Source organism: Chanos chanos, chromosome 16 (genome assembly GCF_902362185.1).
Source record: "Chanos chanos chromosome 16, fChaCha1.1, whole genome shotgun sequence".
NCBI lineage: Eukaryota > Metazoa > Chordata > Actinopteri > Gonorynchiformes > Chanidae > Chanos > Chanos chanos.
In genome coordinates, this window is record NC_044510.1 from 17,221,131 (window position 1) to 17,244,410 (window position 23,280).

General features: G+C 44.7%; 1 protein-coding gene across 1 annotated transcript; it reads right to left on the reverse strand.

Annotated features, from left to right (window-relative positions):
* Positions 1-1,303: 1,303 nt before the first annotated feature.
* LOC115829364 (aconitate hydratase, mitochondrial-like) lies at positions 1,304-22,231 on the reverse strand. Its single transcript, XM_030793456.1, has 17 exons — positions 22,196-22,231; positions 17,365-17,507; positions 16,945-17,203; positions 14,903-14,995; positions 14,114-14,272; positions 13,300-13,450; positions 12,953-13,057; positions 12,689-12,780; positions 12,456-12,561; positions 9,754-9,911; positions 9,579-9,652; positions 7,651-7,762; positions 5,792-6,070; positions 5,461-5,652; positions 4,775-4,907; positions 1,884-2,005; positions 1,304-1,753 (listed from the first exon to the last, which is right to left on the reverse strand). Exons 1-17 carry the CDS (start codon positions 22,229-22,231, stop codon positions 1,619-1,621), a joined length of 2,349 nt encoding a protein of 782 aa, XP_030649316.1. The 3' UTR covers positions 1,304-1,618.
* Positions 22,232-23,280: the final 1,049 nt, after the last annotated feature.

Here is a 23,280-nt window from a genome sequence, read left to right on the forward strand (position 1 = left end):
ACACACACACACACACACACACACACACACACACTTGCACACAGACACAGACACACACAGCGAGGCAGAAGCAGAACAGTTTGCTGACATAGCAGACTAAATTCAGTTTATCATTGCCAAAATACTTAATATGTTTGGAAACTAAAGTCAAGACAAAGTGTTGTGTTCTCGTGAGTGGTGCACTAACTGTAAGTTACTCTGGTACAAAAGCATCTGATAAATGCCAAACTGTACATTATTACCTGGTGTGGAGTGTTACTCAAATACACACACACACACACACACACACACACATTCAGATCTGCTTCTGCAGAACTGCAGTGTCTGGATACCTGTTTTTTAGGTGTTAATGTTTGGAGCATTTTAGAGATCAGTGATATTTGGAGTGTTTTTAAGTTTTAAACAAGCCTTTTGGAGATGACTTAGGGTTGGAGATTTGCTAAGAGTTAAATGTCTGAAGCCTTTTGGAGATGAGTTATGAGTGCTGATGGTAATGCTGCATAAGCTGGACCTGTAAAGACTGATAAAGGTGAAAGAAATCAGAATATGAGGAGTTTTATGCAAAACGAATGACTCCTCTGAAGAACAGTAACACTGTGAGATCTGACAAACCGTCATACATGGAGTTTGTGGATGTATTTGATATATGGAGTTTGTGAAAGTGTTTGATATATGGAGTTTGTGAATGTGTTTAATATATGGAGTTTGTGGATGTGTTTAATATATGGAATTTTCCATCACTGGAGTTTCCTGCTACAGTCACTGGTTCACTGGTAGGGTCATACATTCTTTAATGACTCCATCAAACTCATCAGGAAAGAGTCTGAAAACACACACAAGCACTCTCGCACATGCACACACAAGCACACGCCCACACATGCACGCGCACACACACGCGCACGCACACACGCACACACACACACAACCACACGCCCACACATGCACACACACACGTCCGCGCACACGCGCGCACACACACACACACACACACGCACACACACACACACGCACGCACACACACACACACACACACACACACACACACACACACACACACACACACACACACGCCAGCTGCCGTTTTAACAGAGTCCCAACCTTGTGACTGAGGGGGATCCTCCAGTAACAGCAGTGACAGAACACAGACGTTATGAGTGTGAGTGGCTCAGACGGCTTGTTCTAAAAGAACTGTAAATCACCATGGAAACCAGAGCGATTCTGGATGTGCTTTAGCAATATGTGTAGCATGGCTGATAAATAATGCTATTCTAACCTTAATATACCTTCAGTTCATTTATGCGTGTGTGTGTGTTTGTGCACCTGTCGTTAGAGGGGGAGAGGACCTTCTTAATGTTCATTAACAGTGATCCTGAGAGTGTGTGAGACTGCGTGTGCGCGTTCATTCAGTACAGCGACCTGCAGAGTGTGTGTATGTGAGTGTGTGCGCGTGTGTGTGTGGAGTACAGTCCTTTCCTTTGGGTACATCTCTAGACAGTTTCCGTTAAAACATAAAAAAAAAAAAAAAAAAGGGGAAGTGGTTTTTACTCCTAATCCCTTTCAGTGAAACCTTTCCCCCTTGTTTAGCCCCACCCCTGTCTCATAGGCTCCTCCCCCATACTCAGTGCTGTAACTCTTTCATCCTGTTGAGGGCGCTTCCAGCCTGAAACCACTCAATCTGGGTCTCGTTGAAAGTATGGTTGAGCTGAAAGGTCTCCTCACTGCCGTCACTGTGTTTCAGCACTGCAGTCAGGGGCTAGAACACAACACACACACATACATCAGTACAGCGCACACACACACACATTTACCAGCACACACACAAACCGGTCCCCATATGAATGTGTGTGTGTGTGTGTGTGTGCACGTGCAAGCGACACGCTCACCTTTCCAGGAGCGAAGGACTTGAGGCCGATGATGGAGATTTTATCGTCAGGACGGATTTTATCGTAGTCACGAGGGTCAGAGAAGGTCAGAGGTAGAAGACCCTGTTTCTTCAGATTAGTCTCTACAAACACACACACATACACATATAACAGTTAACACACACACACATATATATATCCATTAACACACACACACACACACACACACATATATAACAATTAACACACACACACACATTTACATTGAATACATTGAAGTGTGTATGTCTGACAACTAAAAAGCAATGCATTAAGAAAACGAATGCCTGCATCCAAGCTCTTCTTCGATTTTTTTTTCACCACTTTTTTATTTTACAAATAACAAAGTAAATCTTGTAAATCTCCGGTAGGCCAGTGTCTGCGGTGTAGTGTCAAGAGGGTAGGGCGTACCGTGGTGCCAAAAGCTCCAAAAAAAGACGGCGAAAACCTGAGGTGCGTTCAAATTAGCAAACAAAGGCAAACGTTTGCGAACAATTTCGAACAGTTTTTCGTTTGCTCTGAATGGACTGCGAACGTTTACGAACACACACAAACGGTCTGAGGAGGTAGTTCTCGGCGAACAGACATGGACGCTGGACTACGGGACATGTGTGCCCAAATGGCAGTTATCCCAGAAAATATACGTAAGTGTTCGATTTTATTTAATCTTCTTACAATAATTCAAACCGTTAACTTGTCTGTCTTACGTTGATACTTTTTCATGTTTGTATGCCTCCATTATCAATCCTTAGCGTTAGTTAAGTGACTGTCTTGCTCTCTGTGGTTGTTAGTAGGGATGTCACGAGAACCGATACTTCGGTACCAAGTCGATGCCAAAATTATGAAAATATGAAGGTACTCGTTTTTGTACAGTACCGTAGGTACTGGGGACGAAATTCTTCAGGACCTGATGGCGCTAGCATATACGCCCACAACTGTTCTAGCCGAAAAGAAAGACAGTAAGGGTCGTGTAGGGAGGTACTTTGCGTTCGAGGCGGATCCTCGGGGATTAATGATAAATGCGCAAAAACCAGTATGCAAACGTTGCCATCCAACTGTTCAGACGAAAGGAGGAAACACTTCCAATTTAGCGAAGCACCCCAAATCCAGATTCTATCAAAGCATTCAAGGTGAGTGAGTTTCAGTTCATGTTAACGTTACATTAACAACGTATCCAATGTGTTATCCTTGTTATCCTTGTCCTGAAGTACACGTTACTATTATTTTTGTTTGAGACAGCTAGCATTGCTGTGTAGCCAATTATGTTTCATACGACAACTGCAATGGCTAAACGCTAAAGGCTACCGTGTTTAGGGTAAGCTAACGTAATGTATCCATAGCTCGTAGTAGTAGGTTACCATCCTTACCGTATCATAGGTCATCAAAATATAACGTTAGCGTTTTAAACAAATATTTTCGGACAAATCGTCTGTCACCAAACTTAAACTACGGCGTGCACTCTGAGTATACAGAGGTAGGAGTGTGTGTGTGTGTGTGTGTGTGTGTGAGTACACTGTGTGTGCAGTCATGAGCTATACCTGATAACTGAAATCTCATAATTTCCCTTTCACAGTATCAGCCAGAGGAGGATGTCGACCAGGAGAGGCGGGAGCAAAGTCAGTTTTTGCTTTTTACCGTGGTATCGAATTGGGTATCGAGAATCGCGGAATTTCACCGGTATTGGTATTGAGTACTACATCTCTGGTATCGTGACATTCCTAGTTGTTAGTTTAGGCTAACTCGCATACATCACATACAGCTAAAGCCTTAGGTGTTTCAATTTTGAAATGATACCTGGCTGGTTATTAGTAGTCTGGAGCATGCTGACCTAAAAAACATTCAAACGTTTGCTTTCGTTTCCCAATTTAAAATATTTCCACACTGCAGACATTTTAGCCGCGACTGCCAAAAATGATGCTCTCTGTTTAAGACACTTGTGTGACAGCTGACGTAAAACAAAGGATCTTTTGAGATCAGATCGGGACATCCCTAATATAGGCCTATACACATACATACATATATGTACCAGGGTTTCTCTTAGCTTGTAATTGCCGTTTTTTTGCCTCGTAAAATTTATTAAAAAAAACAAACAAACAAACAAAAGAAACGATGGAATAAAAACTTGCCGGTCGAAATATCCGGTAATAATACTCATACAAAAGAGCTTATTTATGAGTTCAGCAAGCTGTGGCCCAGTGGGGTCCACTGGGCTGAAACTGCCTGTGTTCTGCCTGTGTCCAGTGTGTCGACAGGGAGAGGGGGTTCCCCCTGCAGAATCAAAGTCGTCTGGAGGAGGAGAGAGTGACGCGGCTTATGTGCATTGCAAGCTGCAAAGACACACTAGACACGTTTGATTTCAAATCGGCAGCAGAGGACTTTGCCACAATGAAAAAAAGGAGAAAACAAGCCTATAGGCCATGTAGGCCTAGCCTTTTTTTTTTGAACAGGCTACAGATGTTACAGGTCACAGATGTTTTGTAATAGCCTACATTTTAGCAGCTAATGTTGAGGTTTTTCTCAATCATTAGTTCGTTTTGCTTAATTATTACTGTTCATTAATTAATCAATTTGAGGTTGCTGGCATTTCTTCGTCAACCTAGATGTAGGCTACATTTGCGTTTGTAACTGTTATTAAAACATAACGGATAGGTTTCAGATTTGTCAGGTAAAATAAATTCTTTCCAGACACTGGACCAGCAAGGAAAAATCCTAGCCTGATATAGACACACACACGCATACGTATATATATATAAATAAAACAATTTATACACACACACACACACACACACACATACAGTTTAAACACACATACAACAGTTACATACATACACACACACACACAGGGAGGGAGGGAGGGAGGGAGAGTTAGTTACCGTGGATCCTGGCGAAGCTCTTGACGATGATGGCTCGTCCTCCCAGGTGTCTGGGCTCCAGGGCAGCGTGTTCTCTACTGGAGCCCTCTCCATAGTTATCATCTCCCACAACCACCCACTGAACTCCCTGACTCTGCGCACACACACACACACACATACGGACAGTTACACACACACACACACACACACACGGACAGTTACATACACACACACACACACACACACACATACGGACAGTTACATACACGCGCACACACACACACACATATATATAAACACAGACAAACAGTTACACACACATACACACACATACGGACAGTTACATACACACACACATATATATAAACACAGACAGTTACACACACACACACACACACACACACATACGGACAGTTACATACACACACATATATATAAACACAGACAGTTACACACACACACACACACACACACACATACGGACAGTTACATACACACACATATATATAAACACAGACAGTTACGGACAAACAGTCACACACAGACAGTGATTTGGTTATTCTCCCTCAGTATGACTGAGATTCTGGTTTAAATGACTATGTCACAGTCTTCAGTGATGACATAACCAATAAGACAGTACGGCCCACACACACACACACACACACACACACTCGCGTGCGCATGTTTGTCGTGCGTTTCTCTCGAACCTTGTAGTACCGTGCCACGTCCGGAACGCCGCCATACTCGCCCGTAAGTTGGTTGCGAACTTTATTGACGGCATCGTTTTCGATGTTCACAGCACCAATGAGCAGGTTGTTGGAGATGTTGTCAAGGTGACCACGGAACTTCAGCCACGGCCCAGCAGCACTGATATGGTCAGTAGTGCATTTTCCCTTCACCTGAGAGACAGACAGACAGGCAGACAGACAGGCAGGCAGACAGGCAGACTTAAAGACTCGTTCACTGTGACTGTCATTCCTGCTGGTATTATTGCTGTAGTGAGCCCTGGGTCAGTGCACTTCTCTCTCTGTCTCTGACCTTGATGAGAACCCTCATGTCCTCCAGGTCTTTGCCGTCCCACTTCTGGAAGGGCTCCAGGAGCTGCAGGCGGTTGCTCTGGGGATTGACGTCCACGCGGACGGAGGAGCCATCAGCGGGAGGGTGCTGGTAGGTGTCCTGGCCAGGGTCAAAGTCCCGGCTGGGCAGCTCATCGCCGGTGGGGGGCTCCAGTTTAAATTTCTCCCCGTTAGGAGCGGTCAGGTAGTCTGTCTCTGGGTTAAACTTCAGAGTGCCAGCGATGGCCAGAGCTGTTACGATCTGACAGAGAGAGAGAGACAGAGAGAGCGAGAGACAGAGAGAGAGAGAGACAGACAGACAGAGAGCGAGAGACAGAGAGAGAGAGAGAGAGACAGACAGACAGAGAGCGAGAGACAGAGAGAGAGACAGAGAGGTGGACCAGGAGTTAACAGAAAGCATGTGATAAAGAAAGAATCAGATATAGATTAATTTTAGTTTAGTCAGTGTTAATATCAGTAAGTTTCTCTTTGAGACAAACTGTATAATGGCTGAGAATGATTAGCTTTACTGTAGTTAAAACTGAGATTATCATCATGTGACTACAAAGGACAGCCTGATCTTGGTTCCACAGTCAGTGAGTATGTGTGAATGTGAGTGAGTGAGTGTGTGTGTGAATATGAGTGAGTGTGTGAGTGAGTGAGTGTGTGTGTGTGTGTGTGTGAGTCTGTGTATGTTAGGGCTGCCATGATTAGTCAAGGTAATCAATGACGTCAACGGTGAAAATGTGTCGACAGCAGTATTTTAAACAAACGCATCGTTTTTTTAAATTTTTTTGAATTTAGATTTGAGAGATTTGAGAGATTAGTCGACTGAACGTGTTGGTAGATGAATCAACAGAAGAACAGTCAGTAGTGTCAGCCCTAGCAGCACTTACGTAGTGATACTGAGGAAAAGTGTTTGTTATGATGACCTGAAGTGTTTTAGAAATCAAAAAGGTAAATTCATAAAAATAAGTTTAAAATACTGCTGTCAACGTATTTTCACCGTCGACTTCATCAGTCACCTCGACTAATCTTGCAGCCCTTATGTATGCATGTGTGTGTGTGTGTGTGTGTATGGGTTATGGAATGAGTGAGTATACGTGTGTGTGTGTGTGTGTGTATGGGTTATGGAATGAGTGAGTATATGTGTGTGTGTGTGTGTGTGTGTGTATGTGTATGAGTTATGGAATGAGTGAGTATACGTGTGTGTGTGTGTGAGTGAGTTATGGAATGAGTGAGTATACATGTGCATTTGTGTGTGTATGAGTGTGTTTGTGTGCGTGTGCGTGCGTGTGCGTGCGTGTGTGTGAGCGTGTGACTGAATGTGTGTGTGTATCAGTATATGAGCGTGTGTGTGTAAGAGTGTGCATGTGTGTGCCTGTGTGTGAGTGTGAGTGTGTGTGTGTAAGAGTGTGCGTGTGTGCGTGTGTGTGAGTGCGAGTGTGTGTGTGTGTCTGTGTCTGTGTGCGTGTGCGTGTGTGTGTACATACCTCAGTTGAGGTAACAGAGGCATGTGTTGCTGGGGGTGTGTGTGTGTGTGTGTGAGAGTGTGTGTGTGTGTGTATGTATGTGTGTGTGAGTGTGTTTGTGCGTGTGAGTGTGAGTGTGTGTGCGTGTGTGTGTGTGTGAGCGTGCGTGTGTGAGAGCGTGTGTGTGTGTGAGCGTGCGTGTGTGTGTGAGCGTGCGTGTGTGTGTGAGCGTGTGTGTGTGTGTGAGCGTGTGTGTGTGTGTGAGCATGCGTGTGTGTGTGTGTGAGCATGCGTGTGTGTGTGTGTGCGTGAGCGTGTGTGTGTGTGTGCGTGAGCGTGTGTGTGAGCGTGCGTGCGTGCGTGTACATACCTCAGGTGAGGTAACAAAGGCATGTGTTGCTGGGTTTGCGTCATTTCTGGCTGTGAAGTTTCTGTTGAAGGAGGTGACAATCGTGTTTTTCTCTCCCTTCTTCACATCACGCCTGAGAGAGAGAGAAAGAGATCAGTCTCTGACCATCTGTATAATCATGCCAATACTGTAAACAACGGTGTCTGTATCTGTGTGTGTGTGTGTGTGTGTGTGAGAGAGTGTTAGGGATGTGTAGAGAGCCCAGTATTTGCATTTGTATCTGTATTTGTGGAGGCAGCAAAATGATTTGTATTTGAATAACAGTGGAAATAGGTGTAAGAGTCCTGTTGTTGTTTTTATTACACTTCTAATTTTAGGACATGAAAGTGTTAATATAAGTGTTCTTCAATAAACTAGTAGAATAATAACTAGTAGAACACTTAAATGTAAGTTGTAAAGTGTAATGTTTTCAGAAACCCAGCAATAACTATGTATAACCATCACTGATAAATGCCTATGTGAACACTGTGAACCTCACCACCACCCGCCCTGATTGGAGGACACAACCGTGTGACACACAGGCTGACTGAGCAGTGAGCACAGGGTGTAGGTGAACTACAGTAACTACACTGATGGAGTTAACGCAGGCTATACTCCTACATGGAATGTCTTGTGAAGTTTACACTTTAGTACAGGTTTCACAAATAACAAAATACTTCATCAGCATCACATTATCATGAGCATCAGGACTTTGAAAAGATTGTGCAAGAAACTGTCTATACAAAAGGAAGAACCACACAGACCTGGAGGTAATTGCACTGAGAATAAAGCCGTAATTTTACAAGATAAAAGTTGTAATTTTACTAGGAAAAGTCATAATATTATGAGAATAAAGTGGTAATTTTCGGCTACGTGTCATGTTAGAGGGGAAATATCAGAAGAGCCTGTCGCCTGCATTAAAATGAGGAATGTGGTGGATCTTGTGAAGTTATACTTTAGTACAGGTTTAGTACAGGTTTCACAAATAACAAAATACTTCATCTTCTGGCCACATCAGCACCACACTGCACCAGGCTGTTCCTCTGATCCTCATCTGCTCTTCAGAAATGACCACTTTATTCTCATCACATTGCAACCTTATTCTGAAAATCTCAGAATGCTTTTCCAGTGTGGCTGTAACACTCCTTCATATTGAGTATCACCATGCTTGTGACAAGTTTTTTTCTTCTTGAAAACAAATACTTTTGAAAATATTTGTACAAAATAAATATTTGTAAAAAAAACACTATTTCTGCTTGGCCGAATACTGTATTCGGATTCACCACCACCCTTAGGGTGTGTGTATGCATGAGTCTGAGTGTGTGTGTGTGTGTGTGTGTGCGTGTGTGTGTATGCATGAGTCTGAGTGTGTGTGTGTGTGTGTGTATGCATGAGTCTGTGTGTGTGTGTGTGTGTGTGTGTGTATGTATGTATGCATGAGTTTGAGTGTGTGTGTGTGTGTATGTATGTATGCATGAGTCTGAGTGTGTGCGTGTGTGTGTATGTATGTATGCATGAGTCTGAGTGTGTGCGTGTGTGTGTTTGTGTGTATGCATGCATGAGTCTGAGTGTGTGTGTGTGTGTGTATGTGTATGCATGAGTCTGAGTGTGTGTGTGTGTGTGTGTATGCATGCATGAGTCTGAGTGTGTGTGTGTGTGTGTATGTGTATGCATGAGTCTGAGTGTGTGTGTGTGTGTATGTGTATGCATGAGTCTGAGTGTGTGTGTGTGTGTGTGTATGCATGAGTCTGAGTGTGTGTGTGTGTGTGTGTGTGTGTGTGTGTGTATGCATGAGTCTGAGTGTGTCTGTGTGTGTGTGTGTGTGTATGCATGAGTCTGAGTGTGTGTGTGTGTCTGTGTCTGAGTGTGTGTGTGTGTGTGTGTATGTGTATGTGTATCGGTGTGTATACCTGTCCCATTGTCCAATACAAGGTCCACAAGCATTTGCCAGAACCACTCCTCCAACATCATTCAGGATCTTTGCCTGTTGAACACACAGACACACAAAAGTTAGGAACAGTGCTTCTCTGTGTGTGTGTGTGTGCGTGTGTGTGTGTATGTGTGCGCGTGCGCGTGTTGACTCACATATCCGTCTCTCTCAATGGTTGCTCGGATCTGTTCAGAACCAGGAGTGACAGTGAACTGGGCCTTGCACTTCAGACCACGGTCCAGGGCCTGTTTGGCCAACGAAGCCGCACGACCCATGTCTTCATAACTGGAGTTAGTACAGCTGCCAATCAGACCTGATACACACACACACACACACTCAGACATCAAATACAGCTGCCAATCAGACCTGATACACACACACACAGACATCAAACACAGCTGCCAATCAGACCTGATACACACACACACACAGACGTCAAACACAGCTGCCAATCAGACCTGATACACACACACACACACACACACACTCAGACATCAAACACAGCTGCCAATCAGACCTGATACACACACACACACACAGACGTCAAACACAGCTACCAATCAGACCTGATACACACACACACATCAAACACAGCTACCAATCAGACCTGATACACACACACACACAGACGTCAAACACAGCTGCCAATCAGACCTGATACACACACACACACACTCAGACATCAAACACAGCTACCAATCAGACCTGATACACACACACACAGACGTCAAACACAGCTACCAATCAGACCTGATACACACACACACACACTCAGACATCAAACACAGCTGCCAATCAGACCTGATACACACACACACACAGACGTCAAACACAGCTGCCAATCAGACCTGATACACACACACACACAGACGTCAAACACAGCTGCCAATCAGACCTGATACACACACACACAGACGTCAAACACAGCTAGCAATCAGACCTGATACACACACACACACACACACACTCAGACGTCAAACACAGCTACCAATCAGATCTGATACACACACACACACACACACTCAGACATCAAACACAGCTGCCAATCAGACCTGATACACACACACACACACACACTCAGACGTCAAACACACAACTACAGCTCTCACACATACACACAACTACACACACACACAACTACACAAAAGCAGATACACACATACACACAACTACACACACACACACACACAACTACAGCTCACACACACACACACACACAACTACACAACTACAGCTCACACACACACACACACAACTACACACAACAGTTCTCACACACACACACACAACTACACACAACAGCTCACACACATACACACAACTACACACACAGGGAGAGTGTGTGTGTATATAATGTTGAGAGGGTGTGTGTGTGTGAGTGTGTGTGTGTGTATGTGTGTGTGTGCATGCAAGCACGTGTCCATATGTGTTTGCTTGCGCATGTGTGTGAGAGAGTATGTGTGTGTATGTGAGTATAATGTTGAGCGTGTGTGTGTGTGTATAATGTTGAGTGTGTGTGTGTGTGTGTGTGTGTGTGTGTGTGTGTGTGTGTGTAGTGTTGAGTGTGTGTGTGTGTATATATAATGTTGAGTGTGTGTGTGTGTGTGTGTGTATGCGTTTTTATAATGTTGAGTGTGTGTGTATAGTGTTGAGTGTGTGTGTGTGTGTGTATATATATATATAATGTTGAGTGTGTGTGTGTGTGTGTATATATAATGTTGAGTGTGTGTGTATAGTGTTGAGTGTGTGTGTGTGTGTGTGTGTATATAATGTTGAGTGTGTGTGTGTGTGTGTATATATATATAATGTTGAGAGTGTGTGTATGCGTTTTTATAATGTTGAGTGTGTGTGTATAGTGTTGAGTGTGTGTGTATATATATAATGTTGAGTGTGTGTGTGTGTATATATAATGTTGAGTGTGTGTGTGTGTATAGTGTTGAGTGTGTGTGTGTGTGTGTGTGTATATATAATGTTGAGTGTGTGTGTGTATATATAATGTTGAGTGTGTGTGTGTATATATAATGTTGAGTGTGTGTGTGTGTGTGTGTGTGTGTGTGTATATAATGTTGAGTGTGTGTGTGTGTGTATATATAATGTTGAGTGTGTGTGTGTGTGTATATATATAATGTTGAGAGTGTGTGTGTGTGTGTGTGTATATATAATGTTGAGTGTGTGTGTGTGTGTATATATATAATGTTGAGAGTGTGTGTGTGTGTGTGTGTATATATATAATGTTGAGAGTGTGCGTGTGTGTGTGTATATATATAATGTTGAGAGTGTGTGTGTGTGTATATATATAATGTTGAGTGTGTGTGTATATATATAATGTTGAGAGTGTGTGTGTGTGTGTATATATAATGTTGAGTGTGTGTGTGTGTATATATATAATGTTGAGAGTGTGTGTGTGTGTGTGTATATAATGTTGAGTGTGTGTGTGTGTATATATATAATGTTGAGTGTGTGTGTGTGTGTGTGTATATATAATGTTGAGTGTGTGTGTGTGTGTATATATATAATGTTGAGAGTGTGTGTGTGTGTGTGTGTGTATATATAATGTTGAGAGAGTGTGTGTGTGTATATATATAATGTTGAGAGAGTGTGTGTGTGTATATATATAATGTTGAGAGTGTGTGTGTGTGTGTATATATAATGTTGAGTGTGTGTGTGTGTATATATATAATGTTGAGAGTGTGTGTGTATATATATAATGTTGAGAGTGTGTGTGTGTGTGTGTGTGTGTGTATATAATGTTGAGTGTGTGTGTGTGTGTGTGTATATATATAATGTTGAGTGTGTGTGTGTGTGTGTGTGTGTGTGTATATATAATGTTGAGTGTGTGTGTGTGTACAGTACTGACCCACTTTGACCTCCAGAGGCCAGCCGTTTTTCTCAGCCACTGTTCCGATATCAGACACAGGATGGGCCAGGTCAGGGGTGAACGGCCCGTTAATGTGAGGCTTCAGCTGGACCGCAGAATACACACACACACGGACACGGACACACACACACACACACACATACAACTCATCAGTTCAGTCCAGCTCAACCTAACCAATCACAATCCAATTGTTTAAACGTTGTGAAACTCACCTCACTGAGGTTAATCTCTATCAGCTGATCATACTGACAGCCAGGATCAGGAACCAGACACTCTTTATACTCATCAGCCAGCAGAGCAATGTCTATTGCAGAGAGAGAGACAGAGAGAGAGAGAGAGAGAGAGAGAGACACACACACAGAGACAGAGAGAGAGAGAGATGGGGAGATGATGAAAGGGACAGAATGATGATAAACAGAGCAGTACTTCACTGAGAGGGCGTGAGGAGAGTCTGGGGAGTGGAGTTGGGCGTTTACCTGAGCGTCCGGTCTTGTCCAGGTAGGTTCTCATACGATGGTTGTAGGGGAACACTGACGTAGTCGCTCCTATTTCGGCCCCCATGTTACAGATCGTCGCCATACCTGAGAGAGAGACAGACAGACCAAAAGAGAGAGAGACAGACAGTCAGAGAGAGAGAGAGAGAGTTAAATACTGGCCAGACCTGAATGAAACAGATTTTTGGGGCAGAACTGAACTGACTTGAATTAGACTGAATGGAAGATGGGCACTGTGATATGACATCTCAGGTAAATTGTAACAAACTGGACCAGCATATTTCTGACAGACTGAACTGGATTTGAATGACAGTGGTGTCGGTTCTGACCAGTGCAGGAGATGGAGTCAACTCCAGGCCCATGGTACTCCACTATAGCTCCAGTACCACCTTTAACCGTCAGGATCCCAGCGACCTTCAGAATCACGTCTTTAGGAGACGTCCACCCTGACAGAGAACCAGTCAGCTTCACCCCAATGACCTACGACAGAGAGAGAGAACCAGTCAGCTTCACCCCAATGACCTACGACAGAGAGAGAGAACCAGTCAGCTTCACCCCAATGACCTACAACAGAGAGAGAGAACCAGTCAGCTTCACCCCAATGACCTACAACAGAGAGAGAGAACCAGTCAGCTTCACCCCAATGACCTACGACAAAGAAAGAGAGACAGTGAGAGAGAGAAAGAGAGAGACAGACAGAGAGAGAGAGAGAAAGAGACAGTGAGAAAGAGAGAGAGAGAGAAAGAGAGAGACAGACAGTGAGAGAGAGAGGGAGATATGTGTTAGAGTCATAGATGTATGTGAGAGAGAGAGAGACAGAGAGAAAGAGAGTGACAGACAGAGAGAGAGAGAGTGAAAGAGAGAGAGAGACAGTGAGAGAGAGAGGGAGATATGTGTTAGAGTCATAGATGTATGTGACAGAGAGAGAGAGACAGAGAGAAAGAGAGTGACAGACAGAGAGAGAGAGTGAAAGAGAGAGAGAGAGAGAGAGAGAGAGAAAGAGAGAGAGAGACAGTGAGAGACAGAGGGAGATATGTGTTAGAGTCATAGATGTATGTGTGAGAGAGCGAGAGAGAGAGAGGGATACTGAGAGTGAAAGTGGTGGACAGTGTGCTTGGCATCTCTGTTGACTCTCTCACTCACATTTGGACATTTCAGCTCCCAGGGAATTCCCGCCATAACGTCCACAGCATCTGCTCCACCCACTCCGATACAGATGCCTCCGAGTCCGCCCCCATTGGGCGTGTGTGAGTCTGTGCCAATCAGCATCACCCCTGGGTATGCATAGTTCTCCAGAATGATCTACACACATCAATCAAATGTTAACCCCTCAACCATTGGATAACTCGAGTAACTGAGTTATACCATCAGCATTAACACAGAACACACTTATTCAATAAATTATTGTCTCATTAAATTACAAGTTAATGTTCAGTATATGAACATCATACCGATAATCAGACAGGAGGACAGGCAGGCAGATAGGCAAACTGGCAGGGAGGCAGACAGACAGGCAGGGAGACAGACAGACAGGCAGGGAGACAGACAGAAAAGCAGGCAGGCAGGGAGGCAGACAGACAGGCAGGCAGACAGACAGACATGCAGGCAGGCAGGCAGACAGACAGACAGACAGGCAGGCGGGCAGACAGACAGGCAGATAGGCAAACAGGCAGGGAGGCAGACAGACAGGCAGGGAGACAGGCAGGCAGACAGACAGACAGGCAGGCAGGCAGATAGATAGACAGACAGACAGGCAGGCAGGCAGACATACAGGCAGGCAGGCAGACAGAGATACAGGTAGGCTGGCAGGCAGGCAGACAGACAGACATACAGGCAGGCAGGCAGGCAGGCAGACAGACAGACATACAGACATACAGGCAGGCAGGCAGACAGACAGACAGACAGACGGATGTGCTGTAGTGGTTCCTATACCTGGTGTATGATTCCTGAGCCTGGTTTCCAGAATCCCACACCATATTTGGCTCCAGCTGTGGCCAGGAAGTTGTACACCTCCTGGTTTAGTTCCTGAGGTCAGAGACGGGGGGGGGGGGAGAAGATTTGGTCACTATGGTTCCGAAAAGCCCTGTCCCTCTGGGAGAGAAAAAGGCTATGCTTTCAAAGGAAAAGTAATAACACAGCACGCCGGGAGCTGCTGGACTCCCCAGGACTCTCCCGTCAGAAGCCCCACAAGATTCTGTCACTGTAGCTGCACTCAGCCTTTCTGAGTGCAGTCAGAAAACTAGAGATCAGAACAGAAGCTTTCACTTTGTGTGTGTGTGTGTGTGTGTGTGTGTGTGTGCGTGCGTTTTATCCTAACCCTTTTACACAAGTACTACATGTTCCTATGTGTGTTGGTGTGTGTGTGTGTTCAGAGATCAGTCACTCCGTGGCCTAAATAAGCCTCTCCTAAAACTCTCAGGCACTCATCTCATCCTCTCCCTCTCTAATTCAATTCAGTCTGAGTGTAAACCTCTATACTTGTCTGTCTCCTCCATCTCCCAGCCACACTCTGGCTCTGGCTTGGGCCGGGTCCCTCACACAGTGAGTTGGCTGCAGTTTTAAACAGGCACTGAGACGGTGAGGAAGGGCAAAAGACAGAAAGATCATTCTCAGAGAAAATGATTTATAAGCAGTAGTCGGACAGTTTTCTATACTTTCAGTGCTTTTCTGGTTTGTACCATGTCTAAAGGGATCAGTGTTTAAAAGACACAAGTGGGAGGAGCTGCCTTTCTCAGGCAGTGGGATCACCATGGTTACACTACATGTGCAGTGGGATCACCATGGTTACACTACATGTTTGTTAGTAACTTGGTTTCAGTGTTGGGTCTCACGGTGTGTCTATATCTACAGGCTGGACCACAGACTCAATGCATGGCTGGAGTCAGTGCTGTACCTGGGCTCTGAAAAGGTTTGGCGTGGACTCTACATATGCTTTTGTGAATGAAGATCCGTGTAGGATTTCAGCACTGGGTATATGGTTTTGGGTCTGGGGTTCTGTATTCTTTCCGCGTAGGGTTTCAGTACCAGGTTTATGGTTTTGGGTCAGGGGTTCTGTATTCTTTCTGTGTAGGGTTTCAGTACCAGGTTTATGGTTTTGGGTCAGGGGTTCTGTATTCTTTCCGCGTAGGGTTTCAGTACCAGGTTTATGGTTTTGGGTCAGGAGTTCTGTATTCTTTCTGCGTAGGGTTTCAGTACCAGGTTTATGGTTTTGGGTCAGGGGTTCTGTATTCTTTCTGCGAAGGGTTTCAGTACCGGGTTTATGGTTTTGGGTCAGGAGTTCTGTATTCTTTCTGTGTAGGGTTTCAGTACCAGGTTTATGGTTTTGGGTCAGGGGTTCTGTATTCTTTCTGCGTAGGGTTTCAGTACCGGGTTTATGGTTTTGGGTCAGGGGTTCTGTATTCTTTCTGCGTAGGGTTTCAGTACCAGGTTTATGGTTTTGGGTCTGGGGTTCTGTATTCTTTCTGCGTAGGGTTTCAGTACCAGGTTTATGGTTTTGGGTCAGGGGTTCTGTATTCTTTCTGCGTAGGGTTTCAGTACCGGGTTTATGGTTTTGGGTCAGGGGTTCTGTATTCTTTCTGCGTAGGGTTTCAGTACCGGGTTTATGGTTTTGGGTCAGGGGTTCTGTATTCTTTCTGCGTAGGGTTTCTGTACCGGGTTTATGGTTTTGGGTCAGGGGTTCTGTATTCTTTCTGCGTAGGGTTTCAGTACCGGGTTTATGGTTTTGGGTCAGGGGTTCTGTATTCTTTCTGCGTAGGGTTTCAGTACCGGGTTTATGGTTTTGGGTCAGGGGTTCTGTATTCTTTCTGCGTAGGGTTTCAGTACCAGGTTTATGGTTTTGGGTCAGGGGTTCTGTATTCTTTCTGTGTAGGGTTTCAGTACTGCATTTATGGTTTTGGGTCAGGGGTTCTGTATTCTTTCTGTGTAGGGTTTCAGTACTGCGTTTATGGTTTTGGGCCAGTGGTTCTGTTCTGTACCTTGGCTCTCTGTAGATCCTGAGCTCCACCCGTCTGGGCCTCAATCAGGTGGTCACAGTGGATGGTGGAGGGCACAGCCACTCTGGGAAGACCACTGCTGATAAACTGCAGCATTGCCATCTGCGCAGTCGCATCCTGCATGGCCACTCGGTCTGGGCGCAGTCGCAGGTACGTACGCCCACGTGCAATCTCCTGACCTGCCGGGTCATCCAGGTGACCGTACACGATCTTCTCCGACAGGGTCAAAGGTCGGTTCAGTCTGGGAGGCAGGGGTGTGTTTCATTACTTAAAGCAACACTCATGTATTTACATTTTCCTTTGTATTTTCAACACCTACACAATTACATTTTCCTTTACCTTTACCAATATTTACACACGTATATTTTTTCTAACACAGATACTCCAGGGTAAGTGACTGACCTCTTGCGTACGATCTCGATGTTGTTCTGCAACTTGCTGTAGTCAACGGAAGATCCAGGTTCGTAGCGGCTCATGGCCACCTTGGCTTTCGCACTGAGCGCGGCTGACACGTGGAGTCGCCTCGCCCCATTTCCCAACACCATCTGACAAAGGAGATAGAGGCACAGACCATTCAGATTCACATTCACACACACAGTTCACACTGTACAATTCAGATTCACATTCACACACACACAGTTCACACTGTACAATTCAGATTAACATTCACACACACACACACACACACACACAGGTCACACTGTACAATTCAGATTAGCATTCACACACACACACAGTTGACACTGTACAATTCAGATTAACATTCACACACACACAGTTCACACTGTACAATTCAGATTAACATTCACACACACACAGTTCACACTGTACAATTCAGATTAACATTCACACACACACAGTTCACACTGTACAATTCAGAGTAACATTCACACACACACAGTTCATACTGTACAATTCAGATTCACATTCACTCACACACAGTTCACACTGTACAATTCAGATTAACATTCACACACACACAGTTCACACTGTACAATTCAGATTAACATTCACACACAGTTCATACTGTACAATTCAGATTAACAGTGACAGTGTTTAAACAGGAGACTGGATGAAAGTCTCCTTAATGAGTCTGTCCATTGACCTGTCACATCATGGTGGGGCCCTGAGAGATGCAGATGCAGTAAATACTCTCCAGAAGCACGGGATGTGGCCTCTCTCAGCAGCTTTACGGCATCAAAATCTGTCCACTCCCATACACTGTCCACTGGCAACAACAAGCAGGCTTGACAGGTGCTGTCCGTGGTCCTGAACCACTCCCTTATTTGACTGATGACAAGGACTGCCCTGCTGGCATCGTTTTACCGTGCCCTGCTGGCATCGTTTCACCGTGCCCCGGTGGCACTGGCTTATATTTCAGTGGTTCTGACATCACTGGCAATTTCCTTTCTTGAGCGCTGGGATGATGAGACTGTCTCCACTCACAGGGCCACTATCTGGAATCCCACTCACCTCCCAGATCTTCTGACGAACAGCTCTGAGAGCAGAGCCCACAGAGTCTCAGCCATGCCCAAGCGTCCCTGCAGGGATGTCATCTGGACCACGCCCGAGCGGAGCCGCTGGGATGTTGTCTGGTCCTGGTGACTTCTGCACTCGCAGACAACAGATGGCTCCTTCCACCTCGTCCCTCAGGACTGGTACTGGTTTTGTTCTCTCTCTGGGACCTGATATGCATACGGCTCGTTTGTGTTGGGCTTTATGGAGTTGTTGACTTCCCAGAATGTCCATCCATGCAAGACAGTGGCAATTTCTGTCAGGAGTGTGCCCATGCTGTGTTCAGTGAAGGTTGTTCTGTTTTGTTGCGATTTGATGGGGTTCTTCAGTGCATTGAAGGCAGTGCATTGAAGGCAGGCTTTCTCTTGCCTTGAACCCTTCCCTTCTTGATGCTGGCACACTGTTCCTGGTCCACTGTTCTTTGACTACTTTCACTTGCTTTCGTATTGATTTACTGATCTTGCAATACTGCGCCTGTGCCTCTGGATGGCGATGTCTGTTCTTCTCGAGTTCACATTGTTCATCACAGAGAACCCAGGATGCTGTCTGTGACCTAGGATTGCCTCCTCCTCCTCTGCTGGCCCAGTGCCTCTTAAGCTGTCCTGCATACTTCCCTGCCGTTGTCACTGTCCAGGCAGCTCAGTGCTGTAAACTTTTCTACATCGACGGCTGAAAAACTGCAGCCTCCTGCATGCCGGTCACGTTGCAGACATCATTGTATTCGGGGTTTTGCAGCGTGGTATTCTGGTTTCAGCTCCACTGTAAGCATGACAAGGTTCTGACCATTGCCTATATCAGCTCCTGGGAATTTTCTGGACTGGTCCTTTTTGATTCTTGACACAAAGCGGCACGGTGTGAGAATAAAGTCAAAGTGATTGCGTGTCAGGCCGTTTGGTGTCTGGTGCATCGTTCCTGACCAGAGTGTTGGCCAGGAACAGTCTGTGCCTGCTCACCAGTTCCAAGAGGCAGACCACCCTCTCACCGGTCCCTCTAGCGCAAAATTTTCCCGCTCCAGACTGGTGCTCATGAGAGTTTGGACCCACTGTAGTATTCCAGTCCCCTTGAACGATGATGAGGCCATTCTCTGGGGTTTTAGCGGTAATGCTCCTGATGCCCTCACAGAATGCCTCAACTTCTCCATCATCGTGTCCCACTGCTGGTCCATAACACTGGACAATGGTGATGTTCTCCAGTGTGGCTGACACTCAGACGTGGATGGTTTTGCTGGATTCAAGGGTGACCTCATGTTGGTGAATGGTCTGGTCCCCATGGTGCCACATCTTCTGTCTGTCTTCGTTTCATGTGTCGCTGAAACCCAACTGTCTCACCGAAGAAAGTCCGAAGACATCCCGGCTCAAGAACTCTTCAGTTCTTGTTCCAGTTCCTTCACTGTGCCACATGTGTGGAGTGTGCAGACATCCCAACACTAATTCTTCAGTTCTTGTTCCAGTTCCTTCACTGTGCCACATGTGTGGAGTGTGCAGACATCCCAACACTAACTCTTCAGTTCCTGTTCCAGTTCCTTTACTGTGCCACATGTGTGGAGTGTGCAGACATCCCAACACTAACTCTTCAGTTCCTGTTCCTGTTCCAGTTCCTTTACTGTGCCCCATGTGTGGAGTGTGCAGACATCCCAAGTTTCAAATGCGACTCCACAGGTGAAGTTTTGAAGGTGGACGTTGCACCTCCACATTGGTGTGGCCAAGCGATAAGAGTAGTTGTTGGCGAACCGGGCCTTGTCCGATCCAGTATGTTCTCTGCCTTTGCTGCATCCATCACATTCTTTGTGTTGGCGATTGGGGAAGCTTGGTGCTACTAATCTCCTCTCGACGTCTCCTACTGGCAGTTGCCAGCCCCTCACTTAGCTCTGCCTGCCAGCAGAAGTGGTTACTAGGGTGTGGCTGGAAGACAGTCCTGGAGCCAAAAGCGAGGGCCTGTGTCGGATGAGAACCAACGATGTGGTCCATTCCGAGGGATGCTGCTACTGCCAGGAGACAAAGGAACTTTCTCTATCTAAACTCTACCCCAACTCTGCACTCTAATGGTGAAATAAAAAAGGTTTAATGTTTAACTGAACACATGACTCAAGTTTTAAAACAGTAAGCTGACTAGTTCAGGTGCTACACATTGTATTCAGAGGGTAGGTTTAATAGACCCGATAACAGCAATAACTAAAGCAATAAAAATATATTTGTACTGTTGGGACAAGGTTAATAGAAACAAAACACACTAGATTTCAATTTTAAAAAAAGAAATACTTAACTTGACATTTGTCTTAAGTCCATGACTTAAATTCATGAAGTCCCAAAAAAACAAAACAAACAAACAAAAAAAACCCCCCAGGACAATTCTTGGTTGTCATCCCTCCAAAGAGCTGTGCAGTGCTGTTAAACCTTCCCTACATTACTTCCATTCATTAAACAGTAGCTCTGATGCTATAATCAGGCACTGCGGACAAAGGTCAACCGAGTCTACAGGGAGGTCATCCCAGGTCACAGCCACACAATCCACCACAGCTGTGTGGGGCTCCACCCTTTCACACAGCCTGTTAAAATGACTGAATTACAGGCCAGTCCTGCCAAAAAACTATAAACACACACACCAGAACACAAGAAAAGAACAAGGTGACTCATTTCTTAAAGGACACAGACAGACTCATGCTACACCCGGGCTCTTAAGGACACGTGGGATTGTGGGATTTGGCGTTTTGGGAACAGGAACATGGTGGTTGGTTGGGTACTCACTGCAATATCATATGAATCTGATTCAAGACCCATAGCTAACACTGACAATAACGACACATCAGCTCACAACACACACCGGGTAATCAGAATACATGTCCCCGTGTATAAGTACAGGAGTCTCTCTCATGTGACTCTTACGGATCCAGTCGGCACGAGCACGATATTACGTTAGACTAAAACGAACCAGAGGAGAGCAAACGCACGACGTGATAAAACTGGTTATTTCGGGGTTTGGTATAGAATTAATCTGTGTAATTTTGTCAACACAAATTCAAAGACCCAAATGTCCATCTCCGGGGGAGAGATTGCATTAAGTGAAGGGACCTAGTCCACGACCAAACACTTAGTTAAAACTATAGTCTATAACACGCAGTTAGCACTGCTTACTGACAGTTATTTGAAACCACATTTCTGCACCGACACATTTGATTTAATTCCTGTAAATTATGGACAGTGACTATGATGATCTGTGGTTGATTATCCAGGACGTTACAGATTTTCAGCTACGACTAAACATCGGTAACGGCGAAATAGCAATTACTTTACTTTTGCAAGGTGATTTCTGTTATTATAATTCAGGCTGATCAGACGCGCACTCATAAATTCGATAACCTTGTAATAACCTTGCATACGACGGAGAGCGATACATCAACTAAGAGGTTTTTTTTAGAGTTACTTATCAATATAAACGAATATGCGTCCGGATCTCTAACATCGTTTTGTGTGTTCTCTTTTATGTGAACGATTCGGGCGTGAGAAGCGTTTGCCGTTAGACGTCGCTAGCAACAGACTTAACGGGGACACCGTGACCTGGAGACTGCGCAGCTGAAAACAGAAATCCCTCTCAAATAGTAATAACTTAAAACTAAAGGTACGGGCCCGCGGTATATTTTGACTACATCTTGTTTTCGATGTTGAGAACTAACTCAAGTGATGTATAAACTAATTAAAGCTCTTCTAAAACGATAACTTACCCGTAGTCTAGTGACAGTCATACAGTAGGACGCCATTTTGTTCGCTGACAAAGATGTGTCGCTGAAGGGTGACGTCAGCTCCCCGAATTTGAAGGCTCCGGTTATCTTCTTCCTGCCTGCTACATAAACTCTATACACACATCCAGTGAAAGAAAATCCAGTTTAAGGTATCCGTTTCTAAATATTTGCTTGGTGGTTAAAAATTACATTACACTGTGTGGATGAACATTTTCTTGGCCGCCAAACAAAGCTGAAAACCCAAGTTTAATTGTGATATACAGACCTGCTATGATATTTAAGGGAACCCATGTGTGAGGAGCCAAAATTATTATTTCAAGGGTATCAGTTAACAACGGCACGCGAAGATGTTTCAGTGAACTCGAGGCGTATGGATGTTTTTGAGTGCATGTGCATTTCTATTTAATCATCTGCAGAGAAATTTATAAACAGTTAATCAGTGCATTCATTCAGTATTGGTTCAGATGTTCTAATGGTCTTTAACAGGTCTGAGTTACGTAATTCTTTGAAATATATTCATATTTTTTCAGTCCTGAAGATTTCTCCTTTAATATCTATCGGTCAGTACAAATGTAGGTGTAAATAGATATAAATTCATTTTCCTGGAGGTCTTTAATATGGACGTTGTTGGGTCTTTGTTGAGTATCAACTAGCAGATCAGCGAACTTTTATTTTTATTTACTAATACAAATTCGTGGAAACAACAACGACAACAAACAACAACAAGTTTTATACATTTGTAATTTGGGGGATATATCCCAACCGTTCAAATAGTTTCTCACAACTCCTGCGGATCATCCCCCAAATTACAAATGTATAAAACTTATTTTATCAGTAAGCCGTGGACAAGATTGGCTTGTTTATCAGTCCATTTAGGCTCAACGTGAAATTAGCACAAAACATTAATTCAAGATAAACTCGGAATTTCTGTGTACAGGAGGATGCTCTCCATCACTGACAGGATTTTCGTCCCTCTCGGTGGTTATTTCCACTGTAAACTACATTACCCGACATGCCTGCAGACGTTAATCCTGTATTTTATTTGCTGACTAGACACTCTTACAATC